The sequence below is a fragment of the Acipenser ruthenus genome, chromosome 2, assembly GCF_902713425.1.
Source record: "Acipenser ruthenus chromosome 2, fAciRut3.2 maternal haplotype, whole genome shotgun sequence".
Lineage (NCBI taxonomy): Eukaryota > Metazoa > Chordata > Actinopteri > Acipenseriformes > Acipenseridae > Acipenser > Acipenser ruthenus.
Genome location: NC_081190.1, coordinates 112,111,145 through 112,131,415, shown reverse-complemented (window position 1 = coordinate 112,131,415; position 20,271 = coordinate 112,111,145). Strand labels below are relative to the sequence as shown.

Genomic DNA, 20,271 nt, shown 5'->3' with positions numbered 1-20,271 from the left:
AAAAAAGACTTTACCCAAATTATGAAAATAAACATACTCAATTCTATATCTGCTATTATTTATTTATTTATTTATTTATTTATTTATTTATGTATAAATACCAAGAATAAAGCTAAGTGTAATTAACATTGTCCTATTCGCATTTGTAATGCAAAATACAAAGTGTACATACAAAACCCTCCTGAGTTTATTAATATTAATACAAAGTGTACATACAAAACCCTCCTGAGTTTATTAATATTAATACAAAGTGTACATACAAAACCCTCCTGAGTTTATTAATATTAATACAAAGTGTACATACAAAACCCTCCTGAGTTTATTAATATTAATACAAAGTGTACATACAAAACCCTCCTGAGTTTATTAATATTAATACAAAGTGTACATACAAAACCCTCCTGGGTTTATTAATATTAATACAAAGTGTACACACAAAACCCTCCTGAGTTTATTAATATTAATACAAAGTGTACATACAAAACCCTCCTGAGTTTATTAATATTAATACAAAGTGTACATACAAAACCCTCCTGGGTTTATTAATATTAATACAAAGTGTACATACAAAACCCTCCTGAGTTTATTAATATTAATACAAAGTGTACATACAAAACCCTCCTGAGTTTATTAATATTAATACAAAGTGTACATACAAAACCCTCCTGAGTTTATTAATATTAATACAAAGTGTACATACAAAACCCTCCTGAGTTTATTAATATTAATACAAAGTGTACATACAAAACCCTCCTGAGTTTATTAATATTAATACAAAGTGTACATACAAAACCCTCCTGGGTTTATTAATATTAATACAAAGTGTACATACAAAACCCTCCTGAGTTTATTAATATTAATACAAAGTGTACATACAAAACCCTCCTGGGTTTATTAATATTAATACAAAGTGTACATACAAAACCCTCCTGAGTTTATTAATATTAATACAAAGTGTACATACAAAACCCTCCTGAGTTTATTAATATTAATACAAAGTGTACATACAAAACCCTCCTGAGTTTATTAATATTAATACAAAGTGTACATACAAAACCCTCCTGAGTTTATTAATATTAATACAAAGTGTACATACAAAACCCTCCTGGGTTTATTAATATTAATACAAAGTGTACATACAAAACCCTCCTGAGTTTATTAATATTAATACAAAGTGTACATACAAAACCCTCCTGAGTTTATTAATATTAATACAAAGTGTACATACAAAACCCTCCTGGGTTTATTAATATTAATACAAAGTGTACATACAAAACCCTCCTGAGAGTGCAAAATGTAAAGGAATTTATTTTGACCTACAGCCACACTACACATGGTTAGGAAAATGCAAACATAGTCAGAGCTGAACAGGCCGTCGATACATGTATTCAAATACAGATGTCAGTCTCAAAAGACATGGGAGATTGTAATCACAAGGGCGCGCCACTGCCACAAGGAAGGGACACCTAAGCAGATAAGACTGCACTCGCCTAGTTATAAAACTACCGTGTTTTTATTTGACTCGTTTTGTTTTGACAGAAAGTTACATTCTCATAATACATCGTAACAATTGTAATTCTTCGCTCGGACTTCTAAGAGCAGGTAAGCATACTCCCTTTTCCTTATACAACAACAGTTGATGATCAAGGTCACACGGTCTTACAGACAAGCTAAACTTTTCAGTGGTGAGTAGGGGTTTTCTGGATATTTGTAATGCTTTTTTGAACTTTGTACAGTATCTATAAAATGTCAGATGTGTGCTTTAGTGATGATGGTTGTAGTGTCGTTTACTCATCCCGTTTAGTTTATGGTACGACTTGCGAACTCTGACAAATGTAAAGACTGCATAGAGTGCAGATCATATGTTCAGCGTTAGGTGGAACTTTGTTATTGAACGCTGATTCAACGATACTTTCCAGTTAACACACATTAACAGGTTTTAAAGTACGTTATATGTAGATTACTAAAATGATTTTAAGAAGAACATAGTTAGGGTTTTACGGCCTTAAAGTTTAACTTTACAGTTCCTCAAAACTAAGTGTCTCTTAGTTTGAGAAACATGCAGCAAACACGATAAAGTATAAACATAATTTGAACAAGCTGGCGTTACTGTGTTAAGTTGTAAATCAAAACGTCTTGGTAGGTTGTAAAATAAATGTCTCCCAGGTCGAGTGTTTTTGTTTTGTTGTGTGTGTGTGTGTGTGTGTGTGTTTTTGTTTTGTTTTTATTACTAACTACATGCCCTTTCCAGTAGTGCTGTATTGTATGTTTTGTCATTGTTAGCCAACCTGGACAGATGTATAACAGTAATGCATATAAGGCAATATACTAAGCTGTCATTTTGTTCAGTTGTAGTAGTGTTGGTAACATACTGGCTAGTTATTTTGAGTTTTAATGTATTTTGGATTTTTATATGTAAGTCACTTTTACCACAGATCGAAAGCATATTTAATTACAAAAAGTCTAATTAAAATAATAACAGTATTTTTTTTAACAAAAAGTAATAAAAGCCAAAGTGAGAACTTCTGAGCCACTGTAGTTCTCTTGCCTTCACTGTAGTTCTCTTGCCTTCACTGTAGTTCTTTCCTTCACTGTAGTTCTCTTGCCTTCACTGTAGTTCTCTTGCCTTCACTGTATTTCTCTTGCCTTCACTGTAGTTCTTTCCTTCACTGTAGTTCTCTTGCCTTCACTGTAGTTCTTGCCTTCACTGTAGTTCTCTTGCCTTCACTGTAGTTCTCTTGCCTTCACTGTAGTTCTCTTGCCTTCACTGTAGTTCTTGCCTTCACTGTAGTTCTTGCCTTCACTGTAGTTCTCTTGCCTTCACTGTAGTTCTCTTGCCTTCACTGTAGTTCTTGTCTTCACTGTAGTTCTCTTGCCTTCACTGTAGTTCTTTCCTTCACTGTAGTTCTTTCCTTCATTGTAGTCTCTTGCCTTCACTGTAGTTCTCTTGCCTTCACTGCAGTTCTTGCCTTCACTGTAGTTCTTTCCTTCACTGTAGTTCTCTTGCCTTCACTGTAGTTCTCTTGCCTTCACTGCAGTTCTTGCCTTCACTGTAGTTATTTCCTTCATTGTAGTCTCTTGCCTTCACTGTAGTTCTCTTGCCTTCACTGCAGTTCTTGCCTTCACTGTAGTTATTTCCTTCATTGTAGTCTCTTGCCTTCACTGTAGTTCTCTTGCCTTCACTGCAGTTCTTGCCTTCACTGTAGTTATTTCCTTCATTGTAGTCTCTTGCCTTCACTGTAGTTCTCTTGCCTTCACTGCAGTTCTTGCCTTCACTGTAGTTATTTCCTTCATTGTAGTCTCTTGCCTTCACTGTAGTTCTCTTGCCTTCACTGCAGTTCTTGCCTTCACTGTAGTTATTTCCTTCATTGTAGTCTCTTGCCTTCACTGTAGTTCTCTTGCCTTCACTGCAGTTCTTGCCTTCACTGTAGTTATTTCCTTCATTGTAGTCTCTTGCCTTCACTGTAGTTCTCTTGCCTTCACTGCAGTTCTTGCCTTCACTGTAGTTATTTCCTTCATTGTAGTCTCTTGCCTTCACTGTAGTTCTCTTACCTTCACTGTAGTTCTCTTGCCTTCACTGTAGTCTCCCCAGGTTGTCTAATAACAAAGATTATACATGCATTATCAGCGTCTCAAGATAATTGATTACTGAGTTATGTGCCCCCAATATGGAGAACAGATCAGAAATGGCCCTTTCAGAAGCCCATGACTCAAAAGGGATAGTGGATACGCACTTAAGCTTTTAATATGTCATAAAGCTATGTTTTTTTTTCTGGACAAAAAAAAAAAAAAAAATTGTAAAATGTATCCTTGTACTTAAGTACGGCGCACTTAATCCTTGAAATGGCACACGTTTTGTACACTCACACAGGATATTCGGCTTGATGCTTACATTGCTTGCACATGATTATGCTAATACTTTTTTTTTTTTTTTTTGCTACTGTTCCATCAGTTATTTAGCTAGAATAAAATACCATTGGTGAGTGTTCAAAAAGTGTGCCATATTTAAACAGAAGGATACATTTTACAATTTTATTTCAGACTTTGTGAAAAAAACAAACCCCACAGCTTTATGACATATTAAAAGCAGCAGTATTTATTTGCTATCACTTTTGTCTTCTGGGGTGCTGAGCTGAAGGATGGTGTTTATGACATGGCATTCACTTTCGGGATCGTAACTCAGTAACCAGTTACCTTGTGACACTGCATTGCATATAGTCTTTGGAGTTACATAACCTGGAGAAACTACAGAGAAGGTGAGAACTGGCAATTGCAAAGTTATGGACGTGACATTTGTTACCATACACAAGGGTCCTTTAATGAATTAAAGAAACATTATTTAGATAAAGTGTTTTTTTTAACTGTCTTGTTAAAATTCCATGGTTCAAAGTATCACCTTTTTTTTTTTTTGGCCCAAAGAAACTTACGTTCTGGATGTGACAGACATGGACAAGCATTGCTGGGTCACTTTACATCTTCTCAAAAGTCTGTGATTAATGGGACCTGCACCAAAAACATTTAATGTAATTTTATAAGAAAAACGTGGTTGCTCCCCAAAATCATATTAATTAATATATCTAGTTTTTAATATTGTAATAGTACAGCCCGAAGCTCAGCAGTATGGATGTGACGGTGTCTGAAATATAATCAATAAATGAATTACAATCTTGTTTAAAAAAAAACAAAGAAAACTTTAAATGGACATTTGTCCAAAAAATATATATGGCTTTTTTTTTTTTTTTTAATATCGCCAAACATAAATAAAATGGTGATTACACTTGATTTAATTTGTATTATGTATACACTTCGCATGTGGGGCACAGAAACAAGATGGTAAGGTTTAAATGAAAAAACTGTCTGGTCATTCAGTCAGCAGGACTGACAGGATTACTAAACATTATATTATATAATATATATTTTTAATAATTAAGAATATCATTAAAATCTACCTCTTATTAGGTTTTCTTAACGATGTTGAATGTAGAAGGATCTTCTGTGTAAGAATGCAGTATTCTCTGAAAGCTTTCTGAGCTGCTGATAAATTAAACCTGTCAGCAGTGACAGAGTGAGAGACAGAGAAACTAGAACGGGAACGTTTTATTTTCTTCTTTTTTTTACACTGCAGTCAATCAGATTACAAACGCGCCCCTTTCCCCCTTCATTGGCTGTGACATCAGCGCAGACAAAAACAAAGTGGACCCGTGCTACAAGTAGTTAAAAACGCAGACAAAACTTCAATTATTAAATAAAAACATGTAAACTGGCACAGGAATAAAAAATAAACAAAAACAATCCTGAAAAGTGTGTCCTGAATTGTTATAAGAACTCGATGCAAAATGAAAAGTAAAATCCAAGTGTGACTGAACAAACACCCTGATGTCACTTCAGTTTAAAGGTACGTGTATTTGGGCGATCTTAAATCAGTGAAAATGAGGGAACATTTCAAAGTGAACCTTGCGTGTAGTTACTGTTAGGGTTGCCACCTGAAGAACTCTAAAATAAGGAACACATTTGTGAGCCCTTAAAAGCATCCCTCCCAGAGTCCCATGTGAAAGCCATGAAAAAGGCACAACTACAGGGTCTCTCCACTGTCTTCTTGTTCCCATCTCAGTGGCACACAGTAAAACGTGGAGCAGAATACAGTTTGGGTCTGCCCACTGATGGTTTACCACTGGGAACCTCGGACTGTAAAACAGCGTGGCACCCAAGGCAATATAACGAACAAACTGCGGTCTGTGCTAACTTGAAACGAAACACCACTACATTTTACTGTTCAATACAGAACGGTTCCTTAAAATACGTAACAGGTGGCAACCCTAGCTACAGCATACACATGTTTTTAGCACATTGCCACTAACTTTGTCATTTTAACTAGCGGCACTGCACGATGCTAGACATTTTACTAAGGAGGAGCGTTAACATGAACAGAAAAAAGTAAGATTAGAAGATGAAAGAAAACACTTTAACCCCCATTAAAATGAGCAACACAATGTTTTGGTATTGTGATCTGTTTTATGGTCTCATGACAATGTGCTGTGGTGCCCTTTAGTGATTTCAGTTGATATGTTGCTTGTGCATGATAAGACATGTGATTTCTTTGCAATGTCATCAAGCCTACTATCAGTCACGTCCGTAACGTTCACATCCATAAACCCACGTCCATAACGCTAATTTGGGCACTTGCTGTTTGTTCACTTACATTTTTATTCCATAACATGCAATTTAAAAAGTTAGCTTTGCTGAGAAAGAAAAGGCACGAACTGAACAATAATAATTCAGGGGCGGATCCAGACTTTCATAATATTTGGGGGGGGGGGGGTGTAAAGACCCCATTATACCCCCCCAAATATTTTGTGATTCTTCTAAAACACTTCCAGGTACTTTCAAGATGCAATATCAAAAGGATCTAGAGCAGTGAGATGGGGACCATTGGTCCATTTCATGTGGCTCCGTGCTTCCTGTCTTTGCAACAGGTAGCTTTTCTGCAGTAGCACAATGCAAATAATGTGTGTTCAAGGTACAAAACAAAAGAAGCATAGCAAATGGAATCTGAGGATCCAATAGTTGGTGAGATTTTAAAGCATTTTCCACCTACAGTAGTTGCTCAGATGTTGTTGGTTGAACTGACACGTGAAAATGTCTGTAATGTGTCGCCTACACATCTAGTTGCTTGAACACTTTTTGGGAACAATTGGTTCATGTTTCATGTTTCAAAATCAAAGAACAACCTCAAACGCAGCAAGCAGGGTTGTTGCCAAGCATATACTGTAATAGTGTGCCTGATGTCTACTATAAAACCTTGTCCTCTCATGCATTTACAAAAAGCACTTAGTAAATAATGCAAAGATATCCCTGTCCTATCAAAGATTCTGTCAGTAATGCAGCAATCTCTGTTATAATGATAAAAACAATATCAATAATAACTTGTAACGCTTATTTTAAATTATTCTAAGAAGATAGCAACAGTAACTAATGAGTACATTAGTTAATGTGTGTTGGTATTGTTCCATACAGTACTTATTCAAGTAGCATCATGAATTGTAAGGCCAATGTCTTAAATGCACTACCCCCACCTGTAACATTTATTACAGTGCTATCATACTGACTTGTTCTCCATGACATCTGGTCTCCTAGTAACGATGCAGGTACAGTCAAGTCCTATGCAAATATTCCTGTCTGTACAGAAATATATTGTAACAAAACAAATTCTCACTGTGTCTTTTGCTGCACATTTTCTTGTCTGCGCTCATTCAGTTCTTTAGGTTTACCTATCATAGCTTGATCAATTTTTTGAAAACTAGAATGTATGTGTGGTATCATAATTTTCCACCACATCTTTTTCTGACTTTGTAGAAAGGACAGCCCTCAATTTTCTAATTCGTTACACTAGGCAAAATTAACTCATCCAGCACTAAATTTCAAGCAAAAAGAAAACATGACTAATTAATATTCCCAGCATCTCGAATTAATAAAAAAAATCGTATAAGGGTAGACCAAAGGCTGAACCAGTTTAACTCATGCGATGATTTCAAAACATAGCTCTATCAGCCCTTGAATTTGAAGACTCACATTTATCATACAAATGCTATTTATAAACCTTTCTGTGAATTCAAACCAGGGTTGTACTTATATGTATAACTTTGGAATCATTGGATGAGATTTCTAGTCCCAGGTAATAACTCTTAAAAACTAGTCTGGCCATTTGCCACATTGGGCAACCAGACCAATAGGCTAAAACCAGGAATCCCCAGTGGGATAAGGTTGACAACATGGGAAATAATTCAGGTGAGTGAAGTGAGGTCGGTGATAGTGTAGGTTGTATATTATAAAGTAAGCGTGTGGCAACCGCCACACAATGTGCTGCAAGAAGCGTAGCACCTGCGCATTCTTAAGTGAATGCCAGTAAGCCTGGCCAGGCAATCTAGTTATATCATGACAGCGTTTTTAATTAGCTCCTTAATATTTCGCCATACATATATGTATGTATATAATCTATATCCTTGCCTGGTTTAAAAATAAACTCTTGGGGCAATTATTGTTTTAGTTCGTGTGCTGAGTACATTGTTTAAATTTGGGATAAAACGCTATGATCCTAGACTAATTCTTTTTAGGTATTTTGGCCATGACTGTTTTCCGTAATTGGGGGCGGAGCTTTCTTTGTTTGAAAGCTCTAGACCAGGGGTGCACAATTCCGGTCCTGGAGGGCCGGATCCCTCCTGGCTTTTGTTCCAACTGTGTTGTAAATTACTTAATTAGACCAATAATTGGTAATAATTGGTCCAATTAAGTAATTTAGGGCAAGGTTGGAACAAAAGCCAGGAGGGACACCGGCCCTCCAGGACCGGAATTGTGCACCCCTGCTCTAGACCAATAGGGTATAAAAAAGGTTTTTGAAAGTCTGTTTGGGAGAGAGAAAAAAAATAGGGAGTTATTAGAGTGACAGAGAGAGAATTTACAGGCAACCTGTTCAAACGGCAGAAAAAATGAGTTAGTCTGTGTATAGCATGCTTCTAGTCGGTGTTATGTCAAACAACTGTGTTTTGGTTTTTACCAGTTTCTATAGCGGGTTCGACTAATACTAGTGCAATAGCTAGTATCACACGCTGCTCAGTGCTCAATACTCAATACTTCCGTTTTGGGACCTATTTTCATCCAGTTGGTTTGATTTATATATTTACTTTGATACTTTACTGCTGTTACGGGACAACGGAACGAGAGAACATATTCAAGCAAATGGCGACTCCCAACATTGTATGAACTGGTGGACTTGCACACTGATTCATCACAACCGGGTGAGATCGATCCTTTTCTATTTTTTTGCTGCAGTTTGGATTACAAATATTTTTTGAATGGCCATTCGGGTTTTTGTTTGGAGAGCGTTCTTTTGGGATTGCCGGATTGTTGTGTTATTTTTCTAAAACTTTATTGGTTTGTTTTGTTTGGTTTGTTACTTTCTGGGTGCGTTTTAATATCAAGCCCGGGACTGAAACTTAAGTACTCATACACTTGGATATAATTATTGCAACTGCGTGGGCCATAGAATGAACAGCCTGATTATTGGTTGGCCTGCCTGTATTTTTTTGGTGTCTCCTTCCCTATCTTTCTTTTGGGTGTACTCAAGTTCCAACAGCGAGGCAGATTATTAATGGTTTTGCTATACATTAGTATTGTGATTGTATGTATCAGTACAAAGGCCTGTACATATATTAAGTATATTGTATGTATGTGTGTGCATGTGTGTGTATATATATATATATATATATATATATAATATATATATATAAATGTTTGTCTTTTGCAATTGCCATGTTTATGTGATTAGCATTGCAGTGTTGGTGTGCTCCTTTAAGGGTTATCTAGAGATATACTGGGTAGTTGCTTCTACTAATAGTTTTACTTGATATTGTTGTTCTACCAACCTGGATGTTTAGTTTGCTTACCACTGAATCAGGGTTGATATTCGCCAGATTTCTGACCTGAACCTGTTCTTAGTACTATATACAAATAGATATAATAAACCTATCCTGTTTTTAGAATTTACTCCCTTGGTTCTCGTGAAATCCTTGTTTTTTGCTGTACTGATTTACCTGCTGGGACTGTGGTATTGAATGTTTTATGCTCGGTGCTAGTATACACTTATGGCCTAGGTGTTTGGTTATTGTACGCTAGGTAAGTTTGTTACAAGCGTCTCACATCCAGTCCTGTGGAAGTGATATCAACGATGCAAGTCCCAACAACGTTTAATAATTAACAGGATGTAAGCTGGCTAATAGTGCAGGATGTGTTAAACACCCAAGGGTACTGAAGGGTTGCATGTGCACCATTTTATGATGCAAATGATGTTCTGGAAGTGGGTCCTGTTGAAAAACAGAAAGGTTTAGCTGTAGAATTAAAGGTCTACTCTTTCTATGACCATGAAAGTGTGCCATTTCAATTTCAGTGTGTGTTTGCAGCTCGCCATTACAATACAGCCCCCCCCCAGAAGGAGGGTTAAAATGTATTTATTTCCCCTTATTTTAATATTTAGACTGTGGCTGTATGAGAGGGGAATGTTATTGATAATCGGTGTTTATTTGTTTGACATTTGCTTTACATCATTTTATGTCTGAGGAAGTCATTGCAAGGGTAGATGTGGGTCTGTCATCTGCAGGTGAGCTCTCTGCAATTAAAGAGAAGAAAAAGCTACTGGAAAGTGAGCCTCCTCTCAAAATCCTTGTTGTCTGGTGCTTTTCCCTTTGTGACAGGCAGGGCATTGAAAATTGAACTTTGTCTGGTGCAGTGCACTGCTTTAACTCAACATTACAAAAATGGTAGCTGCACTCAGTCTGTGAATTTCTCAATTGCTTCAGCAGTGGTTATTGTTTAACACTATCTTCACACGTGCTTTGGTATGCTTGGGGTAATTAATTAATGAATGAAACAGAATTGTGCCCTATACGGTTGCTGATCATTTGAGAGGTCTTGTTAGAATGAATAGTAACCATGCTTGGTCCTGTTTGGGTGTTTCATACCACTGAGGCACAACAAGTCAAACTTTAAAAAAAAAAAAAAAAAATTTCACTGCAGCCATTACAAAGGAAGGTGGAAAAGGTTACACCCACAAATAAAATATGCTCTAAAAGTGTGTTAACAAAAAAAAAAAAAAATTGTGATTGAAAATATTGAGGAACAGGCTTTAGCAGCTGTAGTCAAGGTGACCAAGAACTTTTCTTTATTGGATGAACAACATTGTCATTGGTCTCCCATTCGTTGTGCTGTTATGATCAGCAGCAACAGTTTACTGTCCAGAACATGTTAAAAAGAACTTCATAGTGGAAAAGATGCATCTAATATATCTGTGTTACACAAGAGAAAACAACTGAAGCTGATGTTTGTGTTCAGCAGTTTTATTTAGCTTGCATTACTGCACACTCAAGTTCTGCCATTAGGGTACTGTTTGCTTGGCATAGTTTTATTTCTGGGAAATTCCAAGTGTATTGTTTGAACTGAAGAGTATTATTATTATTAAAAAATACTGAACACATGACAGAAACATGCGTCACATCTCAAGATACAACTTGCCTGCTGTCCTGCGCAAGACACATGCACAGTTATGCCTTCAGATGCTGTATCCTCATTTATATTCACAACTCGTTTTTCCACATATCTATTTAACTTCCTTTATAAGTGCTGCTTGATCATTGGGCTGAGTATGACCTGCAACTTGTTAGAAAGTCTGTAACAAAATGTTTGATTGTTATTGTTGATAGCTTGTAGATACGACTATTACTGAAGACACCCACCTGCAGCTATCGCAAAGTCCATTAACAAAACAAAACGTTACAATAAATTAGTTCTGCACCGTATGTGATTGTAAATGTAACCTGAAATATCAATTCAGCCAGTGACCATCATTGTTCATTGTATATATATATATATATATATATATATATATATATATATATATATATGTATATATATATATATATATATATATATAATATATAATTTATAAATGCAGGTATTTTAAATAACACATTTCTGGCTTTGCCCAGGCAAACTGTGCTCTGCCAACTACTTCTGCACAACGAATGGGAGACCAATGACAAAGTTGTTCAGTCTGAATCACTCTCTCTGTTCATTCATTCCTGTTCTGGGTGACAGGCAGACCTTTGGAACAAGGAATTAACATGAGAAACCCCAGTGACACCTGCATAGTACCATCGGCGACAGCCAGATAGGAATCGAGGTATATATAAAACCTACATCACACTTCAGAACAATATTACCCGCAACATCGGAACACGAGAATCCCATTGACACTTGCGTATAAAAAGGCCAGTATTATTAATAACGTAATAACAACCAATAATAATAAGGAGTTGAACTGAACTGTCCAATCAGAGAGATGGATGCAGTTACTGGGTGGAACATGAATGATTAGCTGATTCACGTTTGACAGACGATCTAAGAGCTGGAGAGCGTACTCAGCGGAGTGACTGAGAGTGTACGTACGTTTCTAGATTTTAATAATTTGTTTAAAATACATTTGTCATATATCTCATTAAATACTTTATATAATCATGTCGTCAATAAAAAATACATTTTTAAATATATGTTTAAATATTTTCTGAAACCGGACTCCCTGTGTAGTTTTTATAAATGAGATGAGTGAGTGAATAAGATGAGATGAGAGTGAGTGAGTGACGTTACTCAGGTAGGCGGGTCAAACAAGCTCTTCAATCGTAGCTCTGTCTGCCCCCTGAAAACTTCAAATGAAAGATCTTTGAGATTCATTTCGGACTTTGACTGGGCATTGTTGGACACTCCTAGATCTGCCCGGGCAAAACCTGGAATGAAAGATCTTTGTGATTCATTTTGGACTTTCGTGTATTGCACACTTTCGGGGTTTGCCCGTAACACATATATACACACACACACACACACTCAGTATATCACTGAAGTAGGCAATATCATTGATTTTCTTTCTTCCTCCTTCCTTTTTTTAAAAAAAAAAAACTAAGCTCATGTAAAGAACAAATGTTAGTAACAATGGCATAAGGTCAACAGAGATCCATACCTCAAGCGGCCCGTGCTGGAATAGCTGCTCTGATTCTCTGAATGCTTGTGAAACAATCGGTGGATTGAAGCACAAAGCACCCAGTTGTTTTAACATGCCATCTGATTATTTTCATTAATACAATAATATAAATCAAGATATCATGGGATGTGTCATAGATTTATCAGAGCATGATGTGTGTTTATATTCCAGGATATACTTTTGACTCCACTTATATTTTAGGGCCTCAGGGCTTTCACTCAGCATACAGAAATGGGTGACTGACATAATGGCTCCACGCGTAATAGCCTGCAGTGTTCTTAATGACAGTGAGAAAGCGATTCCTGTAAGCTTGCTGCAGCACACTACTGCGGGAGCTGTTTTCCACTTGGCTGATTATCATAAATCTTGAACTTGGGCAAGTTAGTCCAATATTAGTACTAATGGGGTCTGTGCTGTAATGGTAAAGAGATCTTACTTCATTCACTTCCTGTAATTTTACAGCTGTTTCATATTTTGCTTTTACTCTAAACGTGTTTACATATTGCATGTTCTTTGAACATTAATATGTTAACTCCTGCAGGGGTGTTTTCGACACAACTTGATATGGGAAAGTTTACTCTGAAGTACTACATACTCCTCGTTTCATATTTCAGTAATTACAATACCTTATTGAGTAAAGGCCTTTCATTTAATATGTGCTTTTTCCAACACAAGTCTGACATTTATTGTAAAAAAAACCCCCAAAAACAAAAAAAAGAAGCTAAGGTCTAGGTATTGAAATGTCAGGCCAGGACATTCCTTGAAATAACATTGCAGCACGCAATAGTACATTGGAGAAATAATAAACAAACAATTCCTGCCTTTGTAGATCTTAACTATATAGCTGTCCAGATGGGGTGCAGATGCTGTCGGATGATAAAAAGGTAAGAGAAGTATCTGAATCTTGTATGAGTGAGGTAGGTAGATTTAACATAGACACAGTTAACATGGATTTTCATATTTAGTACTTGTAATCTGGTATAATGATGGCCAGGGTAGCAGAATGTCAAAATCTTTGAGGCACAGATTTATTTTTTTTATGTATTTATTTCTATTGTGCCTTTTTTACCACAGTATCTCAGAACTTTACATGTCGGTTCACCATCCAAATAAGTTTGATTTAACTGTCCCAAAGTCCCTTAATACGTTGAAAATCTGATAAGAAAATCGATTAGGTGTGCAGAAAATAACTAATGCAGTTTAATTAATAGATTTTAAACTTGTCACGATTATACAACAATCAAGTCTTTTAAAATGGTGTGACTGTTAGCCTTTGTCTTGCTCTTAATTGTATTAATACTTGTACGGTGATTCTTGAAACGTATTTTTTTTGTTTACGACTGTAAGTCGCCCTGGGTAAGGGCGTCTGCTAAGAAATTAATAATAATAATAATAATAATAATAATAATAATAATAATAAATAAAAACAATATTGTGGAAAATCTAAATATGATATTAAACAAAATGATAGTAACATTTATAAGTTTGAAATAGAGGGAAGGGATACAAACGGGAGTCAAATATTCATTGTCATGCAGCAAATATATAAATGTAAACCAGCTGATTACCATCAAGGGAATTCTACATTTACAATATTGTATTTATAATGAAGCACTTAAACATTATTGATAGAATGGCTTTCTAGAATACAGTATGTAACACATTTAGTTAAATACATACACCCTCCATCCTGCTAATAGTTTTATGATCTAGCCCAGAGTCCCTTAATGCACTGTAAACATGTTTTGTGGCTTCCTTTAGCATTTGTGTGATTGGCAAGCTCATCCCATCTTATTTCTTGTTTTATTTTTTTTTATTTTTTTGCAGTAATCACACTTCATCCTCTGATGAGTTTGAGGTGGCATTTTAATTCTAAAAATAAAATTTACCAAAATAAAAAAAACAAGTTAAAACAAAAATATTGTCCCAACTTTCGACACTGTATTCTGCAGTTGAACAGCACACCAGTTATATCACCAAGCAAAATGTGCTTTATGATATTTTAATACACCCCAATTTTAAACACATTTTAAATGATTTCCTGTGACTGCCTTGCACCTACATGGCAAAATGGAGGAAGGTAAAGCTAAGGCAACATTGTTGTTGTTGTTCAATAAAAAGTGTGCTTTGTTTAAGAGTGGTGTACAGTCAAGCAACATAATGCAGCCTGGGGGTTGTTCTACAGACTTGAGAATGTTCCTGTCGGCTACAAAATAATTATAGCTAGAAGAAAATCTTCAGGTTCTGACCAACTCATTCGGCACACATTGTGTGTGCAATTATTCCGCTGCCCCGATGATGGCCTCACCATAATTAAAATCTAATCTTAATCTTATACTTGTATGTTTTGTAATGGTGGCTGTAATTTGACACTCCTAAATTATTATTATTATTTTTTTTTTTTTTAAAGCTACATATTTGATCCAGTTCCAGTAGAAGTGCATGGACGGACAAGTGATGCATCCAGGTCTGTTTACTCACAACAGGAGAAACCGGTGGGGACAGACAATTACATAATAGGGCAAAAGTTCAACAAGCTGGACTTGAACAATCAGAAGACTTTAGCACAGAAACAAAGAGTAGAAAATATTGAAAATGACAAAAATCAGATCAACAGGACATGCTTCCCATCTGCAGAGAAGAAATGTGGACTTGGGGAGAACAAAGAAGAGTTAAAAGTGGAAACTAATGGACTCTATATTTTGGAGAATGAGCAAACTCAAAAGAAATGTGCAACGCCAAATAATGAAGGGGTTAGTGACACCTCATCCAGCCCATTGAACAATTCTTTAGTGGATAATTACATAGCTGCCCCCTCCCAAAACAGTAGTGTGGTAAAAGTATGTGAAGAACAAACTGAAGCTACACCAAAAACAGAAGATATAGCCATTTCAAATGGAAAACAACCCTCTTTATTGAATGACTGCCAACCTGAAGTAAACACCCCTACAATACAGACATGCGAGAGCCTTGAAAATGACTATGTACATGTAGATGTTACAGACAGTGCTTCAGTCGATGGAGTAGATGCCAATATAACTATTTTAAACAATGCTGAAGCGGTTAACCTTAGTAATGCAAGTATCTCCCTGGCAGATATGAAAGAATGTGTTTCCCAGCAAGCTGACGTGGATGAACTAAATGACAGAATCTCTCCATTAGAAAGAGGGGAGCCGGATACTAAATCTGAAGACAGCAGTAGTTCCATAGACAACTTTGAGATTTTTGATGACCTTGAAGTGGCCGAGGCCCTTGCAGCTCTAGAAGCTGCTACAGCGGGAGAGGATGAGGAGTAGCCTTTTACACAATACACCACCTCACTCTTCAGAACACTGCCAGCGGGAGTCACAGCAACGCATTTGTCAAGATGTAAGCTGGAAGGAAAAAGACTTCTGTGGTTCGATGCCAAAATGTGGTAGCTTTCTGTAAATGGACATAAAAGGATGAAGTATAGCAAATACCAAGCTTTTCCTTCATTTTGATTATGCCCTTATTTATGCAACTACAGTCTATTATAAAACAAAGGTCAAGTTTTTCTAAAATTTGTATACTCCCAAATTCATTTGCATATATATATATATATATAAAATATAATTTTTTTCAGATAGTAAAAACACACCCAATAAAGTTATCATATGAGAAGTAAACAACTCGGACATTTATTTTCAGGGCCTGTAAGTAGGCTGAAGTAGTTTCTTATTCATTTCATAATTTTAAATGGTGTCTTTTTTTTCACTTTATGACAAAAATAACGCAGACAATTTGCAGTGAGAATACAGCCCAAAGTCTTAGACAGGGTGATTGTTGGTGCTTGTATGGAATTCTGGTTATACATGTTTGAAAGGTGTAAATGTTTTTGCCAAAACAAAGCTGACGAAAACCTGCAGGGAATGTGAAGCCTTTGCATGCTTTGCCAACTTCTCCTGCAAGTGGATCTTGTTATGCAAGAAACGTAGCCTGAATTTGTGCAGCCTAGTATAAACAAAGCTAATACAATACCAAGAAAGCACCATTCGGGTTATCGCACTGATCACCCAAAGATGTCTGCTATACAACTGTGGCCAACAGTTTTACATCACCACAAACACCAAACACTATATGAACATTATTTTACATTATGTAATCAAAGAAACTACACAATGATATTGCAAAAGTCTACCGGAAGCCATAATAATAGTACAGTATTTCATGTTTGTTTTTTGTTAAATATATGGAACACTACAAAGCGGAATGTAATGCAATATGTTAATGTAACATTATTCAGCAGGTTTCATTCGACTTTATGAAGCAAAATTTGATAATAATATAGGGGGATCTTTTGGCCATAGCTGTATGTAAATTATAAGACTCTATATATATATATATATATATATATATATATATATATATATATATATTCGGACACTGCTGGTGCCAGTGTTTGCGCTTTTCAATTATGAGTGTGCTTCACTTTTTTTTATTATTATTATTATTATTATTATTATTATTATTATTATTATTATTTTGAATTTTAAAAAGTATTTTGTAGGTGTCAAAACATACCTTTTTAATGGGAATTTAAATCGCCACTACACTAAGATATTTGCATTCTTTATCTATTCTTTAAAAAATTAAGTACAAATGTAATATATAACTCCCCCCCCCCCCCCATCAGTATCACTTGGTAAAAACCTAGGGGCCAAGCTCACAAAGAATGTGCCACTGTGCTAAATGTGCCTGATAGAAACTTAATGCCCTGCTGTGTAGCAGAAGTTTTATTTAGCTTTTAAACATAGTTTTCTTTTTAGGTAAAATTAATTCTGTTTTAACTTAGCATGGTGGTAAATTCTTTGTCAATAAGACCCCTTAGGTATGATTTGCTATCTTGCAGGTGTGAGATCTGCAGATCGAGTGACACATGTCTGGTCAGATTCTCTGACAGTTTCAGTGAAACATTTCTAAAATGAAGAGAACCCGTTGAACTTCTATGACTCACACATGATCTTATTTATTCATTTTATAACTCCAGTTGTTTCAAGGTAGGGTCCAATCTAATGCTCCTTGCCTAAAGAGCCACTCTGTCCTGTGATCAGTCGTCTGTCCCAGTCGTCTGTCCTGTGATCAGTGCAACGCTGTTTTTCTGGATAACAATTTCAAAGATGTGCAAGAATAAAACCAATGCTGTGCCTTCACATAGGTTGACCCTGTGCACGCTACAAAATCAGCCAATGAAGTTCTGTGTGTAAAGCGTTTTATATGAATAGAAATAAAGGTCTGCTTGGAATGTGTTGAATGTTTTTTTTTCTTTGTTGGTAAGAATGGATCTATTATTTTTTTTTTTTTACATTGATACTACTGAGAAAAGAAGATGTACAATATGTTACCTTTTTTTGTAAATGTTGATCTCTATATTATATAAAATCTCTATAAAAAGTGTATATATTTTATCATTAAATGTTTTTAAATGAACTGGGTAATTAAATGTACAGAATAAATTGTTTCTTGTATTTCAAGGACAGAAAAAATGGTTTCATTTCAACACAAGCATCTGCATTCACTACCACAAGAAAGTTTGGCCCTGTCCACACGATGCCTTTAAACCGTATTAGTTGCATTTAAGCCGGCTTAAAAGTGCTAAATAGGGTTTGCATCCACACTACGCAGCATTTAATACAATACTCGAGAACCAGACTCCAGACCACCTCAGGAGGTAGTCTCGAGTCCGGTTCTAATTAGATCGCATCAGATTTATCAGAAGTGTGGACGCTGTAATACCAAACTACATTTTTTTGTGTATCCTCCAATATCCCAAAATGCTTTGTGGTATGTTTGGAGAAATACTCAGAGCAGGTGCCTGAAGGACTTGCTATCAGTGTACACTCCGCACTAGGTATTCATTTTTATGTCAGGACATCTCTGTTAAACTAGTGGGGAAAATAACAAAAACACAACGTTAAATTAGGCGACTGCAAAAATGAAATGCGAGTTAAAAGTAGGATCGGGGATGAACAAATTACGTAATTTGAAATAAAATTAAGAGGATCAGAATTAGGCTCAGGCAAGATATGAAGGTAAAAACAAAGATTGTTTTGTAATTAACAGCTTTTTCTGAGTTTAATTACACTATGTAACACAAATTTCAAAATATCACTGTCCTGGTCACAAAAGCAAAGTTTGTGGGGAATAATAGCCATTTTCTATACTTTTGAGGCATAAGCAATTAGGAAATAACATTTACTACACAGGAACCAAAAAAAAAAAAAGAAATTGTTACACGGTGTTATAAAACAGAATCAGCTCAATTTGTTTAAAGGGACTTCATCTGATTAAAAATAAAACCTGAAAACTTCAAGCCCTACTTGTGTGTGTGTTCGGATTTACTTTTTCCGCAATACTTGTTATATTTCATTTATGCAATATGGACCTCTGTTAATATGGGGCATAACACATTATTTTAAAATGCATGGTGGGATGCTATCGTATTAATTTCCACGGTTCGTTGCGCTGCTGGGAATTGTAACTGAACTATTCTAATGGTGTGTGGACACATTAAGCCTGACTAAACATGAAACGGTACTTCAGTGTGGACGCTTTGAGCTGTATTAATTAGAGCGGTTTTGAGTACAGTTCTCGAGATCGGTTATGTGGTGTGGACAGGGCCTTTGAAAAGAAAACAAATGATGTATTTTCAATAACTGACGGAATTGTTTTAACAATTTTTAATCTAACATTAGAAAAGATAAAGAGTTATGGATGTTTGCTCCTGTATAAAGGGCATAAAGATGATGTGTGACCGGAGAAACGCTCATGCAAAGCAGATTCATGTTTCGTTGGAAACGAACAAACAACTTGTAACATATTGGTAGAGTTGAACATTAAGCCCCTTTCACACTGGCGCTGCTACCTGGGTCCCAACCTGGGTTCTGGCTACCCGGGTCACAATTCTACAGAGTGTGAAACCACATACCTGGGTCGTAAGCGACCCACCTCAGGATGTGGCTCGACACGCTTTGACCCGTGTCGATCGAGATAAAATGCATGATGGGCGTTTGTAAGCGGACAAAACAACAAACTATGTGAAAGCTTTCACTTCTTCAAGGAGCATTTCTGTTTATTATTATTATTATTATTTATTTCTTAGCAGACGCCCATATCCAGGGCGACTTACAATTGTTACAACATATCACATAATACATTATTTCACATTTTTTACAGATATCACATTATTTTTACATACAATTACCCATTTATACAGTTGGGTTATTATTGGAGCAATCTAGGTAAAGTACTTTGCTCAAGGGTACAACAGCAGTGTCCCCCACTGGGGATTGAACCCACAACCCTCCGGTCAAGAGTCCAGAGCCCTAACCACTACTCCACACTGCTTTAGTCGTATTTCTGTTGATTGAGACACACCATGAGCCAGATTGCAGCAGGGATGAAGAAACGTTTGCTCTAATCAACATTTGGGTAGAAGCGTCCGTAACAAGCACGCCATCTTGAAAGCCTGAACAGATGAAATTGCGTAGCAAACCCGGCTAGAGCATACCAGTGTGAAAGGGGCTAGATACCTGAAGGGATACAGGTGCAATGATGCTGAGATGGTCTGTAGTGTTGGCTTATTATAATTACTACATTTAGGACACAACATCAGATTATTCCTGTTAAACCAGTCATTGCACGTGGCCAATGTGTCGTTTTCTCTATTTCTG

At 36.2% G+C, this 20,271-nt stretch overlaps 1 protein-coding gene across 2 annotated transcripts; it reads left to right on the top strand.

Moving 5' to 3' along the window:
- The first annotated feature begins 1,361 nt into the window (after positions 1-1,361).
- On the top strand, positions 1,362-18,066 carry LOC117409023 (uncharacterized). Of its 2 annotated transcripts, none has more exons than XM_059006482.1 (3): positions 1,362-1,602; positions 13,410-13,464; positions 14,991-18,066. In XM_059006482.1, the coding sequence occupies exons 2-3, from the start codon at positions 13,433-13,435 to the stop codon at positions 15,874-15,876; spliced, it is 918 nt and encodes a 305-aa protein (XP_058862465.1). In that variant the 5' UTR covers positions 1,362-1,602; positions 13,410-13,432; the 3' UTR covers positions 15,877-18,066. The 2 variants fall into 2 exon arrangements, with proteins under 2 accessions (XP_058862465.1, XP_033870429.3); XM_034014538.3 differs by lacking the exon at positions 1,362-1,602 and adding an exon at positions 1,634-1,685.
- Positions 18,067-20,271: the final 2,205 nt, after the last annotated feature.